The 18,052-nt window shown below is 58.6% G+C and overlaps 1 protein-coding gene across 1 annotated transcript; it reads right to left on the bottom strand.

Annotated features, from left to right (window-relative positions):
- Positions 1–121: 121 nt before the first annotated feature.
- On the bottom strand, positions 122–17,608 carry LOC133919489 (uncharacterized). Its single transcript, XM_062363890.1, has 5 exons — positions 17,080–17,608; positions 1,500–1,675; positions 930–987; positions 740–788; positions 122–642 (listed from the first exon to the last, which is right to left on the bottom strand). The coding sequence occupies exons 2-5, from the start codon at positions 1,554–1,556 to the stop codon at positions 522–524; spliced, it is 285 nt and encodes a 94-aa protein (XP_062219874.1). The 5' UTR covers positions 1,557–1,675; positions 17,080–17,608; the 3' UTR covers positions 122–521.
- Positions 17,609–18,052: the final 444 nt, after the last annotated feature.

Raw genomic sequence — 18,052 nt, 5'->3', positions numbered from 1 at the left:
ATGGCAGGAGTAACCTAAAAGGTCCATGTTATCATCTAAAAAGTTCTAATGAGTATCAAAAATAAGATGGGTCAGTTAGAGCATCCTTTATATACTCAGATACTGACAATACTCTAAAATCATCATCGGGGGTCACAACGGTGACTTGATATTATTCTCAAACGCATAGCCACAACTGGGCAACAACGGGGCAGTTTTAATGTTCGATTACAACATCCTGTACATCACTGGAGGAACCCACCAAAATAACGATTGCTTTGGGGAGTGACTAATCTGACACTCCCCCCGGCAGTGGGGGCTAGGAAAAAAACATGATACCAAAGCCCCAACAGATAGTGAAATGCAGTAACATGTCCCAAGGGGCTATTTTCCTAACAATGAAATCTCATTGCGATCTTTTCTAGATCCTCCAAAACCAATAGAAGACTGCTTCTATGCCAGGTGATTTGGGGAGTGATTGATTGGACACTCTTGTCTAATGCCTACTCTTCAAGATTTAAAGAGAGCCAAAGGCCTATGTTTTATTTGGGACCCTTGCGGTAAGGGTACATCATATCACCCACAGTGTCTTCGACATAAGTCCCAACTTTATTCAGGTTCCTAGCCACACCATTGGCCACAAGCCCAGCATTCCTCTGAAATCTGTAGGTTCATAAGAAAAGGTGCTGCTTATAAAATCTTGATGTGGATTTGAGGGGCTTGATTATAAATGAATAATAAAAGCAAAAGTCCAACTTACTTAGTCAAGGAATTGTCTCCTTCATGCCCTGGTTTGTATGGTTGAGTAGTTGCAGTGTTATTGTACAAAAACATAGATCACTTCTGCCAGTAACCAAACATTCAAAAACTTTTCTAGCATATTGAGCTTTGCAGTTGGTAGTGGTACCACACATACTAGTGCAATAATAGATGAAAACGTTATTTCTTACCTTCTTTCTTCAGGTCAGGTGGGGTTTGCTTAGTTGGGGTTCTTCTATCGGCCAATAGCTGGAAAAAGGAAAATTATATCCATTCTTAGCAACAGAAAAATGTAAATCATCACAAGGCACATATTAACAACAAATTACTAGCTCAGAAGTTAAATAGCCAATACATAATAGATTTGGAGATCAAGAACAGATTTCAGGACCGAATGGCTAGCATTCATTTCTACTGTGGTTGAGAAAAGAAAAGAAGTATGCATAACTATTGTAAGAAAAATAAAGGTTATGCAGATAAACAAATTGCCATGAATATTCACAGATCCATTCCAACATTCAACATAACTAAGCTCGTGTGCTGAATTATTTTCTCATCAGATTCTGAGTTGTCAGAACTCAGAACTACATTCATGCTATATCAACTATCCTAGGATGATCTTTACACCATCAAAGACAACATTGTGTCTAACTGCTTCCTAATCACACATCATGTCACACTGACATCCTCCTCAGTCATCACTTGTGAAATGACAATTTACGCATAATTGCATGGCAATTGCATGGTTAAGCGGATATTACCTCGACTCCAACACAAATAGGTAGCTGCGACTGCACTTGCTTCTCTTGTTTCCCCATAGAAGTTTCCTTGTCATCTAGGTATATTGAATAACCAACACATGCATATTTGAAGTCCGAAAGGTTGCTACCTTCTTGGATAGATTCCAGTTCAATTTATCCGATCATACGCTCAGGAACTGATACTGTCGGTGTATTCAGAACCAGGGGTCCCTAAGTCCCGAGGCCAGGCCGGCTATCCACCACATGTCACCACCCTGCGAGGTAAGAAAAAGCTAAGTCCCGGGAGAAGGTGCTCGGTGCCGCCGCCTCTGGTTCCCGAGCACCCTAGTTCCCCGATGATCTGCAGGGTCCAAATACTAAGACCAAAGTGTTCGCGCAAGATCATTCAACGACCCGAAGGGTCCCGTCGTCAGGGTGTCATCCAGTCAAAGGCCCAATGCCGCATTTAATAGGCACGCGCGGTCTGACATCCTGACATCCTGACATTCTCAGCTGCCCACGCCCCAGTGTCAGACCCTGCCATGCACTAGCAGGGGACCGTGGGTCCATTAAATGCACAGGTCCCGTCCCGTTTTTATCCAGATGCCTCGGGATAACGTTGCCAGAATCGAAGCACTCCGCCTGCCACCCTGCCCTGGCAAAAGAACAAGACAGGGTGGGCGCATTGGGCACCTCTGAGGCTGACCGGTGGGCCCCTTTTAGGGCGCCCCGAGGCTTCCGCAGCGGCTGGTGGTCGAATGCGCGCCGCATTTCTCCACCGCCCCTGTCACTTCGCCAAAATGAAATGATTACGCCTTTCTCCGTGGCACCTTGGCATTCGTGTCCCCTCTTTCCCATTCAGGATATGTTGAGGTCGGCGCGCCTATAAAAGGAAAGGATGGAGAACACTAAAAGAAGAGAAGAAAAAAGCCTTCGACCACCAGACGACCAACAATCTCCGACGAACCAGGCCAAAGATAGATCGACAGACACTCGAACCAGCTCGAGTTAAGCTAGAACATAAGAGCCTCAAGCTCTTTGTAAACAGCTCTCCCCTTAGAACCAGATACCTCCTTGAAGAATTCTCTTCAAGGATAAATATAGTGTTCATACAGGAGTAGGGTGTTACGCCTCCGTGCGGCCCGAACCTGTCTAAAACCCGGCGTACCCACTTTTTCTTGCATTAGGGTGATCGTCTCCCGCCAGCCATCGCATTTATTTCCGTTCCCGCTTATTTCCCAAACAAGCTTTTCCAGGATCATCCCCCCGGCCGAATCTCTAAAAAGGGGTCTCTCGGGATCCCTGCGACAGGAGTTCACTCTCCGACAGCTGGCGCGCCAGGTAGGGGGGAATATCCCTGGATTGTTTGTTTCACTTTTTTGTCCACAGGAAAAGATGGTAGGTGGGCACCGTTTCCAGCGTTCCGGCTCCACTTCCAGTAACGGAACGCTGCCCCGCGAAGAAAGCCCCGTCGCTGCTGCGTACCCGCGGCAGCCGCCATCCACGCGTGCGGTTTTTCCCGCCCAAGGGGATCAAGGCGCTGGGCCCATCAGCGCCGCCGCCGCTGCCAACGTACTTTCCGACCCCCAGCAGGTGGTCGGGACCCCGGCCGCCAGGTCTGCCTCTGGACCACGTCGGGTGCCGCCTCGGTGCAGGCTCGCTTTCAGTGAGGCCAGCCCAGGGAGCGCGTTGCTTGCAGCACAAGCTCTCCTCAGACACCCGCCCATTCAGGCCACGCCAAACACTCCGGAAGGCCGGTGGATGCAAGACGTCGTCGCTTTAGTCGGCACTGCTCGTCGCCAGGTGCAGGCCGGGAGTCCTCGCACCACTTCTCAGCACGGTGCCGCCAGAGCCGGCTCCTCAGCGGGCAACACCCGCACGGGCCGAGGGGTCTCCAGGCGGAGTGCCGTCCCCCTGGCCATGTCCGGAGCCCGGGACCTTCGTTTGCACCTTGACGAGCGGAGGGGCCACGAAGATGCTCGAGTCACTCTCGAACGTCAGCGGGAGACCCGGCAGGGGGTTGGGGCAGAGGACCAGGCTTCCTCTCTCCCGGCCCATGACCACCGGGGATCCCCGGCTCGCCGCTTCTCGCCACCAAGAACCCCCGCTCGTGCTGTGGGGTACGGCACCGGTTGCCGTGCCTTCACCACCGAGCTCCGCCGAGTGAGGTGGCCTTCCAAGTTCCGCCCCGAGCTGCCGGAGAAGTACGACGGGTCCATCGACCCCGTCGAGTTCCTCCAGATCTACACGACGGCCGTCCAAGCGGCCGGAGGCAGCGAAAAGGTGATGGTAAACTATTTTCATGTTGACTTGAGGGGTTCCGCCCGCTCTTGGCTTATGAACTTACCCCCAGGATCTATCAGCTCCTGGGATGACCTGTGCCACCAATTCGTGGCCAACTTTCAGGGCACGTTCGCACGTCCCGGTCTGGAGTGCGACCTCCACGCCGTCCAACAGCAGGAAGGGGAGACGCTACGGCGATTTATACAGCGTTTCAGCCAGGTTCGCAACACTATTCCGCGAGTGGCCCCCCATGCTGTTATTGTTGCTTTTCGGCAGGGCGTCCGTGATGAGCGGATGCTCGAGAAGCTAGGTACGCACGAGATCGAGACCCCTGCGGAGCTTTTCGCACTGGCCGATAAGTGCGCCAAGGCTGCGGAGGCCAGGGCATGGCATGCTCCTCGCCCCGTTTCCGACCAGCCAAGTTCTTCCCGCTCTGATAAGCGGGAAAAGAAAAAGAGAAGGAAGCGCGAGGCCGCTCCCGTTGAGCCAGCCCAAGTCCCCGCTCACAGGGAGCCGCAAGAGCCCGATCGCCGGCAAGAGCGTCAGCCGGGTGCCGATCGGCGCCCCGTCAGGGCCCCTGCTCGGGCTCCTCCTCGGGCCTCTGTGCCCGCGAGGGCCCCGGCACCGGCTAGGGCGTCAGCTCCAGCAAGAGCCCCTGCCCCTGGCCGAGCTCCTATTCCAGCGAGGGTCCCCGCTCCCGCGGGGCCCGAGCCAGGTAAATGGTGTCCCATACACCTGACCAGATGGCACGACCTCACGGAGTGTCGTACGGTCAAAGGACTCGTGGAGCAGCGCCAGAGGGAGCGCGACGAGTCCCACGGAGGAGGCGATGCCGAGGTCGTCCCCAACAGCACCGAGCTCGGCTTCCAGGAGCCGGAGCATGCGGTTGCCTTCATCGACGGGGGCGCTTACACACCCTGCTCGCGCCGTGGCATCAAGGTCATGCGGCGCGAAGTGTGCTCGGCAACCCCGAGCGAGGAGGCCACAAGACCCCTGAGGTGGTCGGATGCTCCGATCACGTTCAGCATGGCAGATCACCCCGTCAGTACTGCAGCCGTGGGACGGCTACCTCTGGTTGTGTCTCCCACTATCTGCAATGTTAAGGTCGGCAGAGTGCTGATCGACGGTCACGGCCTCAACCTCCTTTCCAAGGAGGCTTTTGAGAAGCTGCAAGTATCCTCCCGACGCCTAAAGCCGTCACTCCCTTTCTGTGGAGTAACTCCCGGGCACTCCCTACCCCTCGGGCAGGTTGAGTTGCCTGTCACATTTGGGAGCCGGGACAGCTTCCGCACGGAGTGCGTCCTCTTCGATGTTGCGGAGCTCCCTCTCCCCTACAACGCCATCCTCGGGCGTCCGGCGCTTGCCAAATTCATGATGGCCGTGCATTATGCATACCTTACGGTTAAAATGCCCGGCCCCGCAGGCTCTATCTCCGTGGTCGCCGACTCCCGCGGCGCCGTCTCCTGCGCCGAACAATCATACATGGCTCTGGTCTCAGCACAGGCCGAGGTTGATGGCTCTTCAGGGGGCCCGGGACCCTCTTCATCCAGACCCCGACTCGCCGCCGACACCTCTGTTCCAACGAAGGAGGTCCAGGTGGGCGAAGGCGCTACCCAGGTTGTCCGAATCGGCAGCGACCTGGGCAGCAAATAGGAAAGCGCGCTCGTCGCCTTCCTCCGGGCTAACGTGGACGTGTTTGCCTGGCAACCGTCCGACATGCCCGGGATCCCTAGGGAGGTGATCGAGCATCACTTGGCTGTGCGTCCGGACGCCCGCCCGGTGAAGCAGAAGGTCCGGCGGCAGGCGCCAGAGCGCCAGGAGTTTATCCGCGAGCAGGTCCGCAAGCTCCTCGACGCCGGATTCATCCGAGAAGTCCTCCACCCCGACTGGCTAGCAAATCCGGTCATCGTCCCGAAGGCCAACGGCAAGCTTCGCATGTGCGTGGACTACACCGACCTTAACAAGGCTTGTCCTAAAGATCCCTTCCCCTTACCTCGCATTGATCAAATCGTAGATTCAACTGCGGGATGTGATCTTTTGTGCTTCCTAGATGCAAACTCTGGGTATCACCAGATTCGCATGGCCGTAGGGGACGAGGAAAAAACTGCTTTTACTACCCCGGTGGGGACTTATTGCTACATATCAATGCCTTTCGGCCTGCGCAACGCTGGATCATCCTTCCAGCGCGCCATTCGTATCACTCTTAACTCGCAGGTTGGCCGCAACGTCGAGGCCTACATCGACGATCTCGTGGTCAAAACCCGAGACCGCGCCACCCTGCTCGAGAACCTTGCCGAGACTTTCAACAGTCTCCACTCTACCCGCCTCAAGCTCAACCCGGAGAAATGTGTCTTCGGAGTCCCGGCGGGCAAGCTCCTTGGTTTCTTGGTCTCTGGCCGAGGAATCGAGGTCAATCCGGAGAAGATCCGGGCCATCGAGCAGATGCGACCCCCGGTTCGACTCAAGGAAGTCCAGCGCCTCGCCGGCTGCATGGCCGCCCTCGGGCGCTTCATCTCCAAGCTCGAGGAACGAGGGCTCCCCCTCTTCAAGCTTCTGAAAAAATCCGGTCATTTTAACTGGACGCCGGAGGCCGAGCAGGCCTTCCGCGACTTAAAGAAGTACCTTACTTCGCCACCCGTGTTGGTGGCTCCTCCTCAAGGTGAGCCCCTGCTGCTTTACGTTTCAGCCACTCCTCAGGTTGTGAGCGTAGTATTGGTGGTGGAGCGAGACGAGTGTTCGGGGCCGGGTGCTGGGTCCCAGCTCCCAGAGGCCCCCGACCACTCACCTGTCCTCGTGGCTCCCCCGGAGCGAGGGGTCGAGCCCGAGCACACTGCTCTTCCCAGCCAAGGAATCGAGCTCGAATGCTCGGCCAACCCCGACCATACCGCCGACCCTGGGGGCTGTGGCAGCCCCCCGGGTGGGGCCACCATCCGGGCCCGCCGGGTACAGCGACCGGTGTACTTCGTCAGCGAGGTCCTCCGGGAGGCCAAGACAAGGTATCCCCAAGCTCAGAAGCTGCTCTATGCCGTGCTCATCGCCTCCCGGAAGCTGCGCCACTACTTTCAGGCGCACAAAGTCTCGGTGGTTACCACTTATCCACTGGGACCCATTCTCCGGAACCGGGAAGGCACCGGGCGCGTTGTCAAATGGGCAGTAGAGCTGGCGGAGTTCGACCTACACTTCGTCAGTCGCCAGGCAATTAAAAGCCAGGCACTCTCCGACTTCTTGGCGGAGTGGACGCCCGTCCCTTGCGTCATCCCAGAAGAGGTTTCTGCCTATCCCGGGCACAACGCGCCCGGGTACTGGGTCATGCACTTCGACGGCTCCCTCTCGCTGAAAGGCGCAGGGGCCGGAGTGGTTCTCACCTCACCAACGGGTGAAGAGCTCCGGTACGTCGTACAGTTGCAATTCCGCGCATCCAACAACATGGCGGAGTATGAAGGTCTCATCGCCGGCCTCCGAGCTGCGGTGGGGCTCGGGATTCGTCGCCTCCTGGTCAAAGGGGACTCCCAACTGGTCGTCAACCAGGTGTCCAAGGAGTACCAGTGCACGGATCCTCAAATGGCGGCGTACGTGGCTGCAGTCAGAAAGCTCGAGCGACGCTTCGACGGCCTCGAGTTGCGGCATATCTCTCGCCGCGACAATGCTCCGGCCGACGAGCTCTCTCGCCTGGCCTCATCACGTGCGCGCGTCCCTGCCGGAGTCTTTGAAGAAAGACTCGCACGGCCTTCCGTCCTGCCTGCCGAACAGGATGAAGGGGAAACCTCGAACTCAATTCAGGAGACCCCGGCGGTGCCCTCAGTGGGAAGCCCCGTCAGGGCGCCGCCGTCCGACGAGTGCGCTGTGCTCGCCGAATGTTCTCAAGATGCCTCGTGGATGTCTGACATCCGAGGGTACTTGAAAGAAAAGTTCCTACCCGAGGATGAGGCGTCTGCCGAAAGGGTTGCTCGGCAGTCCAAACGCTATGCCATTGTGGATGGGGATCTCTACCGACGTAGCGCAGGAGGTATCCTCCTGAAATGCATCTCTCGGGCAGAAGGCGGCGATCTTCTCGCTGAGGTCCACGAGGGCGAGTGCGGTGGCCATTCATCGTTCCGCACGCTGGTCGGGAAAGCCTTCCGGCAAGGTTTCTACTGGCCTACAGCTCTCCAGGATGCTTCCGAGCTGGTTCGGCGCTGCAGGGCATGCCAGTTCCATGCAAAGCAGATTCACCAGCCAGCTCAGGCTCTCCATACCATTCCCCTGTCATGGCCTTTCGCGGTCTGGGGTTTGGACATTCTGGGTCCATTCCCCCGAGCAATCGGGGGCTATGCATACCTATATGTCGCTATCGACAAATTCACTAAGTGGCCGGAGGCGGTCCCAGTCATCAAGGTGACCAAAAACACGGCGCTCCAGTTTATCCGCGGCATCACTAGCCGCTTTGGTGTCCCTAATCGGATCATCACCGACAACGGCACCCAGTTCACAAGTGCCTTGTTCGGGGACTATTGCGAAGATCTCGGCATCTAGCTCTGCTTCGCTTCCGTCGCTCATCCTCGGAGTAACGGGCAGGTCGAGCGCGCCAACGCAGAGATACTAAAGGGCCTCAAAACCCGGACCTATAACGTGCTCGCTAAGCACGGGAAGGGATGGGTGGACGAGCTGCCAGCCGTGCTATGGGCCAATCGGACTACGCCAAGCCGCGCTACCGGGGAGACTCCTTTCTTCCTCGTCTACGGCGCCGAAGCAGTCCTCCCCTCCGAGCTCACTCTGGGCTCCCCTCGAGTGCATGCATACTCTGAGGGTGAGCAGGAGCATCAAAGGCGCGACGACGTAGACTACCTGGAGGAGCGCCGGCGGCGTGCTGCTGTCCGGGCGGCTCGGTACCAGCAGAGTCTGCGGCGTTATCATCTGCGCCATGTCCGGGCCCGGTCTCTCGAGGTGGGGGACCTAGTTCTCCGACGCATCCAGTCGCGCGAAGGAATGAATAAATTGTCCCCTGTGTGGGAAGGTCCCTTCACCGTGATCGCGGTCCCCCGGGCAGGTTCTTTCAGGTTGGCGACGGAGGAAGGACAGCCACTCCTGAATCCGTGGAACATCGAGCATCTTCGACGCTTCTACCCGTAGATGGCCGTGCTCGCGGTTCAGGTTAGTAAGGCCGGGGGCTTTCTCCCCGCCCGAGCAGTCTGAAGGCTTCGCCCCGTGGGGTAAGTCGATGTCACCCAACCTTGTAAATATTGCACATTAAGTTTTTCAATAAGCAATTGCTATATCAAAATACTTTTTCTGGATTCCGTATGTTTAATATATCTGGTGAGGAGCTCGGTTGTGCGAGAAAAAGTTCGCTCTCTCTCTTTTCCCGTTGACAAAAGAATCCCGATCGGTATGCATGCGAGCAGTCGCCGCTGACCCACGTCCGGCATGGTAGGCTGTGGTGTTCGGTGTCATGGCAGGCTCCCGGGCACTACCAAGTTTCGGGGTGCTCTGGGTAATCCAATCGCTCGAGCTGCTCGAGTAGTCCGGAGCTCGGGACCTCGGAGCGGGCTGTCGGTGCTCGGTCTGGTCTGTCGTACCCGGACGCCACCGAACCATAGGACCTCTAGGTTATGCCTCTGTCCGCTCTTGTTCGCCGGTTTGGGTATTCAAGAGGTCTCGGGTCAAAAACGAGAACAGTCTATAGCAAGTACCGCACTAACAGAGCGCACCAGACAAAGAAATTCTATATTCTCTCTCAAGTCACAGGCTGGCAATCACAAGCAGTTCGGCCGCGAGGGCTTCAATGCCCCGGTCTCTGGTCGGCTCCAAGGGTCTTCGGGTGGTCCTACCACTTAGGCTTGGGTGGTCGAGGCCACCCGACCCTAGGAGCCTCGTATGCCTCTGGGCCCTCGGGCGCTCCGTTGAAAGAATCAAGTCCCCGGGCCCCCGAGCTCGGAAGCACACCCCTCCTGGATCGGTTGGCTGGAAGGCCGACAGCTGTCCGGTGAGTGGTTATGTTCAGACAAGTCTGCTTTCAGTAAATTTATGTTCCCGAGTCATTCTCGGGGGCTCTCGCGCTTTAATCTGTTCGGCGAGGTGGTCTCCTTGCACGCAAAAACCCTGCCGCGTGTCTACCTTTTTCCCAGAACGACATAGCGGTTTGTAGAAAGGAGTACCGTGCTTACGATAATGTCTGACCGAAGCCCTTCGTGGTCGTCGTGGTGTTCGGTCTGCTTTTATGGACCCCGATCACTACCGAGTCCTCGGGTGCCCTGGGTAATCCTATCGCTCGAGCTGCTCGAGTAGTCCGGAGCTCCGGCCTTGGGGGCGGGCTGTCAGTGCTCGGTCCGGCCCGTTTTGAGCCCGGGCACCACCGGACCGCGAGGACTTTTGGTCACATTCTCGCCCGCACGCGTCTCCCTTCTACTAACTGAGTGGTCGCAAAGTGAAAAGGTGTTCATTAGGCACGGCGTGTTCCGAGCAGGATCGATCTATCTCCCGGGCAAGGGAGTCTGTGTCTTCGTTTCTTAACCTAGGTAGTGCGGACTCGCGAGAGCTTGAGGGCTGGCTGCGCCAACGCCAGCGACCGGAACAACTTCATTTCTCGGGGATGGGAAGGTCGGGAACGGCCCGACTGAGTACTCCCCGGGACTTCCAGACAGAGCACCAGAAGAAACATCAAACACACAGAGAAATTGGAGTTGCGAGCCCAAGGAAAAGCTGCCATTATATTCACAAGACATATACAAGGCGTTTTCTAAGGGTTCACTCCTAATATTCACTCCTACATCTACAACAAAAGAAGAGAGGGCACAGAAGGCCTAGTCGGCGGCAGAGGCGTCGGCTGAATCCTCCGAGTCGTCCCCGGGGGCTGGCGGCGGCGGCACTTCTCGCCTGAAGCCGGCCGCCACCACGGAGGCGGTACTCCTAACCGCTGCCCGGGCGGCCTCCTCCTCAGCCTCGACTACTCCCTCCCGCGCTGGCTCCAACGGGAAGTTCGGGTCCCTGCTTCGGTAGCAGGCCAAGACGTGCTCGGCCACGGCACGTGCCAAGCCACGTCCCTCCCGGGCGGCAAGTTCCTGAACTGCCCAGGGCAGGGTCTCGAGGCGCTCGCAGACCTGCTGCAGCCCCAACACTTGTCGTGCGGGGCCGTCGCCCTTCTTGTCGTCGACAAGCCGTCCGAGACCACCCTTCTCCACGGCCCGTTGCATCCGCCGGAGGATGTCCTCCAGCATATGCTCTAGGTTGACCCGCGAGACAAAGGCGGTCTCGAGCTTCTCCTTGGCGGCCCGCAGCTGTGCCTCGAGTCCCTGGTCCCTGGCCGGACCAGAAGAACCGCCAGCTGCGGCGGGGACGGCATCCTGCTTCGCCTTGGCCACCATCTCGGACAAGGCGCGCTCACGGGCGGCCAGTTCCGCCTCGTGCTTCGCATTCTCTTCCGCCCTGGTAGCCGCGGCGGCCACCGCAGCAGCAGCTTCGCCCTCTCGGCGACTCAGTTCGCCTTCTCGGCGACTCAGCTCATTCTCCCGCCGGGCCAGCACATCCTCCTGCTGGACCACCGAATCCTCCCGGGCTCCGAGATCCGACGCTGATAGCTCGTTGTCTACTTCCCGGACGGAGACGTCCTCTTCCCAGCGCTTGATTTCTTCCCTGATCTTCCGGAGGTCGTCTTCCCAGCGCTGGAGGTCGGCGCGCGTCTTCTCGTCCGCGCCCTCCCGGCGGGCCAGCTCTGCTTGCCGCTCCTCCGCAGCCTCCTCCCGGGCTGCGACTGCCGCCTCCCTCTCCTGCGCCTGCCCCATCCTGGCAAGGGCCTCGGCAGCTTGTTGCCTCGACGCCTCGGCCAAGCGGGCGGCGTCTTCTCGTTCCCGCGCGGCCTCTGCCCGCGCGGTCTTCAAAGTCTCTCGATCCCGCGCGGCTTCCGCGCGGATGTCTTCTAGGAGTTTCTGCTCCCGCGCGGCTGCCGCACGGGCCTCCTCTCGGGCGCCCGCCAGCTGCGCCTTCTCCAGTGCCAGGCGGGCGCACTCGGCTTCGAGCTCCCCCTCCTTGGCCTTCACCACTGCGCCCAGTTGCCCGACTGCTGCTTGGACGCCTTTAATGGCGGCCAGGAAGGGATCGGCAGACCGGCCGGGCACTGCGGGCGCCCAGGCTTCTCCGCGCGATGCCTCCAGGGGGGCCGAGCTCTCCGCCGGGCCTTGCGCCGCCATCCGCCCCGGGCTCTGCCTGCCCGGGGTAGGCTCCGCCGGAGCCAAAGTCTCGGACGGCGGCCGCGTTCCCGCATCGGCCGCCCTGTCCACCGGCCCCGGCAGAACATCCGCCTCCACCGTTATCCGCCCCGGGCTCTCCGCGCCCGGGGTAGGTTCCGCCGGCACCCTTCTTTCGGCTGCCACCTCCGCCTCTCTCCCAGGGGCCGCCACGTCGATTGGCACCTCCGCTGATCCTACGCCGGCCTCCACCGTCGCAGCGGGCAGGCTCGGCTCTGGCTCCGGCGCCCTCTCTCTCTCCGTCACAACAGCGCCTGCAGCTGGCCTGCGGGAGACAAGTGAAGGTTGTCAAAACTTAGTTCGGGCCGAAAATGCCCATGGAAAGGCGAGAAAGAAGACTCACCGATACCGCCATTTGGCCGCTGGGAGTCTGATGTCCGGGTCCGGTGCCGTCGGTCCGGACTCCTCCCGCCGCCTCTTCCGCTGGGGGCTCGGCTGAGCCACTACGCAGGCCACGGGCGCCGTCGTGCGAACCTCGGGTGCCGCCGGACGGGTCTCGGTCTCCGCCGTGCAGGTCGCAGGCGTCGATGCAGGCCCCATCCGCACCAGGCGCGGCTCCAGCACCGGAAATGCCGCCGCTGCCGTCGGCGACGGCGGAGAATCCGGCACTAGGATCAAGGCCCGGGGTCGTTTTCCCCGGTCTCCCGGCGCCAACTCTTCAACAACTTCAGTGGCGCCCTCCTCTCCGGCACGGCGGCTGCTGCTTGCGGCGGCCCCGTCGCCAGCCCGCGCCGAACTACCAGCGACCTCCTCGCCAAGAAGTTCCTCCAGGCCGGGGAGGTCAGAGGCCTCGGGACTCCGGCTTCGTGGCCGGTCCACGGGCCCCTGGGCATCGAACTCCGGCAGCCCCGCCATGATGGCCACCCGGTTGGGATTGGCGCAGAGCGCCATCTCCGGCCACGGGAGCTCCGCCCGGCTCATGTCCTCCGTCCCGGTGATCACTCGGGTCATCCCTCGCAGCTCCGCCTGCCCCAGATCCCAGCTCGCGCCAATCTGGGTCCTGGTGATGTCCTCCGGCCCGGTGTAGAACCAGCTTGGTCGGGCCCGCTCTCGCAAGGGTGCCAACCGACAACGCAGAAAGTCCACAACCACCATGACTGAGGTCAGCCCGCCCTCGCGCAGTTCCAAGATGCGCTCTAGCACCGGCTTCAGTCTCGCATCTTCTGGCGGCGGCGCCTCCCACGTCGACCGCCGAGGTTCCGCCGCCCTCTCTGGCAATTCGAGGCGCTCGTGGGGGTCGATGTCGACGAAGAACCAGTCCCGCCGCCACTCCTCCCACTTGCTGCGCAGAACCTGGGGAACATAATGATCCCCCAGGCCTTCCCGGAGCCGAAGGTTGCAGCACCCCGCGACGTCCGCCGTGGAGTACCCCCTCTTCTTCCCCACCGGCCGGAGAACGAAGAAATGGCGAAGCAGCGTCGCCGACGGCATCACCCCCACGAACATTTCGCAGAGATGCGCGAAGACCGCCAACGCCACGACGGAATTGGGGCTTAGGTGCGCCATTTGTATGCCGTACGTCTCCAAAACTTGCAGAAAGAAGGCGGAGAACGGCGGCACTAGCCCCGCCGCCACGAAAGAGGTGAAGAGAACGGTCCGCCCAGGGACGGTCGTCGCCGGCGTCAGAGTCGCCGGCCTCACCACCACGGCACCTTCCTGACCCTCCGGTACCAACAGCTTCCTAATCTTCTCCGCCGCCTCCTCGTTCCTCAGACGAGACTCCGGCAAGATGCTGTCCGAAGTCCTATCCCGGCGTCCTCCTCCAACCCTCGTCATCTCAACAGGGTGGAAGGTGTTTTTTGGTGGAGAAGTGGGAGGAGAGAGAATGCTCCGGTCGCCTGGGATTTTCCTTAGGGCTTCGGAGCACCAAGAAGGCAGGAGCGCAAGTGCAAGAGAGCGTAAAAAGGGGAAACGGACCGATCCGTTCCCCCTTTTATATCTCAAAATTCGAAAACTGCCGCCCCAGACGGTTCGCTCGGCGAAGCGTCGCCTCGATCGACGCAACTGTCAGACGAATCTCCCGACGATCGCACGATGTCAGCGGTTGCCAGGCGTATTTTCCTCGATCTGCGCGGCGACCGCGCGTGCCGCCCGTATGGTTATCATACCCTTCGGAAGTTGTGTGGACACGCGTCCACTCATTTTCCCGTTGGAACGTACTTGAGGTCTAGGTCCGCAAGGGCCACCTCTCGAAAGCTTACCATATGGCGTCCGCGCTAGCCTTGGCCTCGGTCGCGACGAAGGGCCCATTCGCAGTCTCCGTCCCATCGCCTACCAACGGGCCCGGGGGCTACTGTCGGTGTATTCAGAACCAGGGGTCCCTAAGTCCCGAGGTCAGGCCGGCTATCCACCACATGTCACCACCCTGCGAGGTAAGAAAAAGCTAAGTCCCGGGAGAAGGTGCTCGGTGCCGCCGCCTCTGGTTCCCGAGCACCCTAGTTCCCCGATGATCTGCAGGGTCCAAATACTAAGACCAAAGTGTTCAGGAGAGAGTGCTCGGGGCTGCACGTGGCAGCCCCCGAGGACTCGGTGCCCCGAAGGTCCCACCGAAGTGCTCGGGAGAGAGTGCTCGGGGCTGCACGTGGCAGCCCCCGAGGACTCGGTGCCCCGAAGGTCCCACCGAAGTGCTCGGGAGAGAGTGCTCGGGGCTGCACGTGGCAGCCCCCGAGGACTCGGTGCCCCGAAGGTCCCACCGAAGTGCTCGGGAGAGAGCGCTCGGGGCTGCACGTGGCAGCCCCCGAGGACTCGGTGCCCCGAAGGTCCCACCGAAGTGCTCGGGAGAGAGCGCTCGGGGCTGCACGTGGCAGCCCCCGAGGACTCGGTGCCCCGAAAGTCCCACCGAAGTGCTCGGGAGAGAGCGCTCGGGGCTGCACGTGGCAGCCCCCGAGGACTCGGTGCCCCGAAGGTCCCACTGAAGTGCTCGGGAGAGAGTGCTCGGGGCTGCACGTGGCAGCCCCCGAGGACTCGGTGCCCCGAAGGTTCGCGCAAGATCATTCAACGACCCGAAGGGTCCCGTCGTCAGGGTGTTATCCAGTCAAAGGCCCAATGCCGCATTTAATAGGCACGCGCGGTCTGACATCCTGACATCCTGACATTCTCAGCTGCCCACGCCCCAGTGTCAGACCCTGCCATGCACTAGCAGGGGACCGTGGGTCCATTAAATGCACGGGTCCCGTCCCGTTTTTATCCAGATGCCTCGGGATAACGTTGCCAGAATCGAAGCACTCCGCCTGCCACCCTGCCCTGGCAGAAGAACAAGACAGGGTGGGCGCATTGGGCACCTCTGAGGCTGACCGGTGGGCCCCTTTTAGGGCGCCCCGAGGCTTCCGCAGCGGCTGGTGGTCGAATGCGCGCCGCATTTCTCCACCGCCCCTGTCACTTCGCCAAAATGAAATGATTACGCCTTTCTCCGTGGCACCTTGGCATTCGTGTCCCCTCTTTCCCATTCAGGATATGTTGAGGTCGGCGCGCCTATAAAAGGAAAGGATGGAGAACACTAAAAGAAGAGAAGAAAAAAGCCTTCGACCACCAGACGACCAACAATCTCCGACGAACCAGGCCAAAGATAGATCGACAGACACTCGAACCAGCTCGAGTTAAGCTAGAACATAAGAGCCTCAAGCTCTTTGTAAACAGCTCTCCCCTTAGAACCAGATACCTCCTTGAAGAATTCTCTTCAAGGATAAATATAGTGTTCATACAGGAGTAGGGTGTTACGCCTCCGTGCGGCCCGAACCTGTCTAAAACCCGGCGTACCCACTTTTTCTTGCATTAGGGTGATCGTCTCCCGCCAGCCATCGCATTTATTTCCGTTCCCGCTTATTTCCCAAACAAGCTTTTCCAGGATCTTCCCCCCGGCCGAATCTCTAAAAAGGGGTCTCTCGGGATCCCTGCGACAGGAGTTCACTCTCCGACAGATACCAAGTTTAGAAAATGTGGCAAACAGTCAGCCAAACTAAGTATGAAATCAGATCACAAAATAGACAGGCCATCAAACGGAGTTGAAGACTGGTTAGACAATAAATCAAAGTACATACTATGACACATAAGGTTACTTTTGCTTTGCAATGAGTCAGAGGACAATAACCTAAGCACACTGTTATAAAACGGATCAAATTTTAGATTATCTGTAACCTAACCATTTGGTCGCTAACCGATTAACACAAACCACAGAACAAGTGTTTATAGACGAACACAAGCATGTTGATGATATTTTTATAACCCAGTGGAAGACATTCCCCTAACGTAGTGTTGTTTGGTTCAACAATGCGAGACCTTACAAAATGCTAAGAAGAGCTTTTCGTTACCGCCACTTTTGGCAACGTCTAGTTGCACAGAATACTAATATCATATCCCCATATATGAGGATCGTACCAAATTTCTCCTTCTGCCCACAAAGAGGGAAACCAACAAATCTCGAACTTAAACACATCATGAGACAAAGTCAGCAACTTATGATCCTGTACCAAGCCAATACATAAAAGTATAAAACCCAGAGAAAATCATATCATCAGGGATTAACGCTAAATGACATAAGGTAATACTTTGGTGGAGAACTTCACAGGAGCCATATGCACCGAGTCATAGAACAGGTCAATTTTTCCGTCATCGATAACCTACTCATTGGATTGTTAGTACCATTAACCAAAACATGGGACTTCATACTTTACAGGTAAACCTGTGGATCAATGGGATTCGATGGGGGATAAGCCCTAGCAATAACATCGTTCCTTGCACAATCTGAGACAATACAAACTGTTGGGAAATGCCTAAGTTTTTCTCCCCGTTTCCGTGAACATAGTTGCCGAAGAGGAACCTAATCAGTACACTACTACAGCTCCTGTGGTTGGAGCGTGGTCCGCGCTCGCAGGGTGAGCACCGAGCAAGCAAGTAGGCAACCAAGACCAATCACACCGCCCAATAAGCAACTCATAGGTTCACGGCACCGTAGCAAAAAGCTACAGAGCTAAGAGTACTACGGCTGGCCGAATCAGTAGAAACCCCTACCTCTGAAACGGAGGCGAGGAGACGCGAGGGGGGGGGGGGGGAGGCATTTGTGACCAGTGAGAGAAAACTGAGGAGTGCGCAGGCGGTGAGACCTTGTGGGATGGCGCGGGTGACGCCGACGCAGACGGGACCCCGGGCTCGCGACCTGAGCACCGACGAGTAGAAGAGGCGGCCCTTGAACGACTTCCCCTTGGCCACCCCTCCTCCCCCTCCTGCTGCTGCTTCCGCAGCCGGGGGGGGGGGCGCCTCGCCGCCGACGCGTTCCATGAATGCCGGTGGCTGAGGGCGGCGTCGAGGGAGGGGAGAAGCGGATCGGCCGGCCGGCGGCCGGGCGCGGGGCGCGTGAAATGGCTGCGCTAGTTAAGGCTGGCAACGGGTTGGGTCCCCGCGGGTTTAGACCCGGCGGGGACGGGGTGGGGGACGATGCGGCGGGTTTTAGAGCGCCGGGGCAATTTTTCGCCTGCAGCGTCCGCGGGGCGTCCGATGGCCCAGCTGCTCAGGCCGGCCTATCTAGCCCAGCCGCCATCTCACCCTCTAACCCTAGCCTGCTCCTGGCTTTCGGCTCCTACCGTCACTCCCGTCTGCCCGCCACATCGTTGCTCGCGGCTGCCACTCCCTTCGCGCTCGCCGTTGCAACTCCGACGCCGCGGAGCCACTACTCGTGACCACCTCGGGCCTTAGGGCCGCACCGCCGTCCCAATTGGTGCCTACCTCTGGTCCCGTGCTGGGGCCACACTCGGCGCTCACCTCATGTGGCGCTGCTCGCTCCTACCTGTCCTTGTCGCTGCTCAAACTGTCACGTGCTCTCACCCATGGGAACCCATCAGATTTTAGGTCCTCGCTAGGTTCGAGGTCAAAGCTAGGTTTTCACCCATTAGCTGTTTCAGTGACAGGTCGGGTTTTTTATTCAGATTTCAAGTCGTATGCATTCTTGGTGCATCCGGCCTCAACTCGTCCCGTTGCCAGGCCTAGTGCAATTGTGGAGAGGAAGAAGGGAGAGATGGCCTTTGCCTCCATTGCTACCACCTCTTCCTAACCATATTTGCTCTCGCGGCTCTCGCTCAG

This window comes from Phragmites australis, chromosome 5, assembly GCF_958298935.1.
Source record: "Phragmites australis chromosome 5, lpPhrAust1.1, whole genome shotgun sequence".
Taxonomy (NCBI): Eukaryota; Viridiplantae; Streptophyta; class Magnoliopsida; order Poales; family Poaceae; genus Phragmites; species Phragmites australis.
The sequence above is the reverse complement of the archived record's forward strand: the minus strand, read 5'-3'. Positions and strand labels throughout refer to the sequence as shown.

What these genes read in the sequence shown, in the direction of transcription:
- LOC133919489 (XM_062363890.1), bottom strand. Translation starts at nt 1,556, where the DNA reads ATGGGGAAACAAGAGAAGCAAGTGCAGTCGCAGCTACCTATTTGTGTT. An exon ending in CTATTTGTGTTGGAGTCGAG is followed by an intron (nt 988 to 1,499) that starts GTAATATCCGCT and finishes TCCTTTTTCCAG; the next exon opens with CTATTGGCCGATAGAAGAAC. An exon ending in ACCTGACCTGAAGAAAGAAG is followed by an intron (nt 789 to 929) that starts GTAAGAAATAAC and finishes ATAACACTGCAA; the next exon opens with CTACTCAACCATACAAACCA.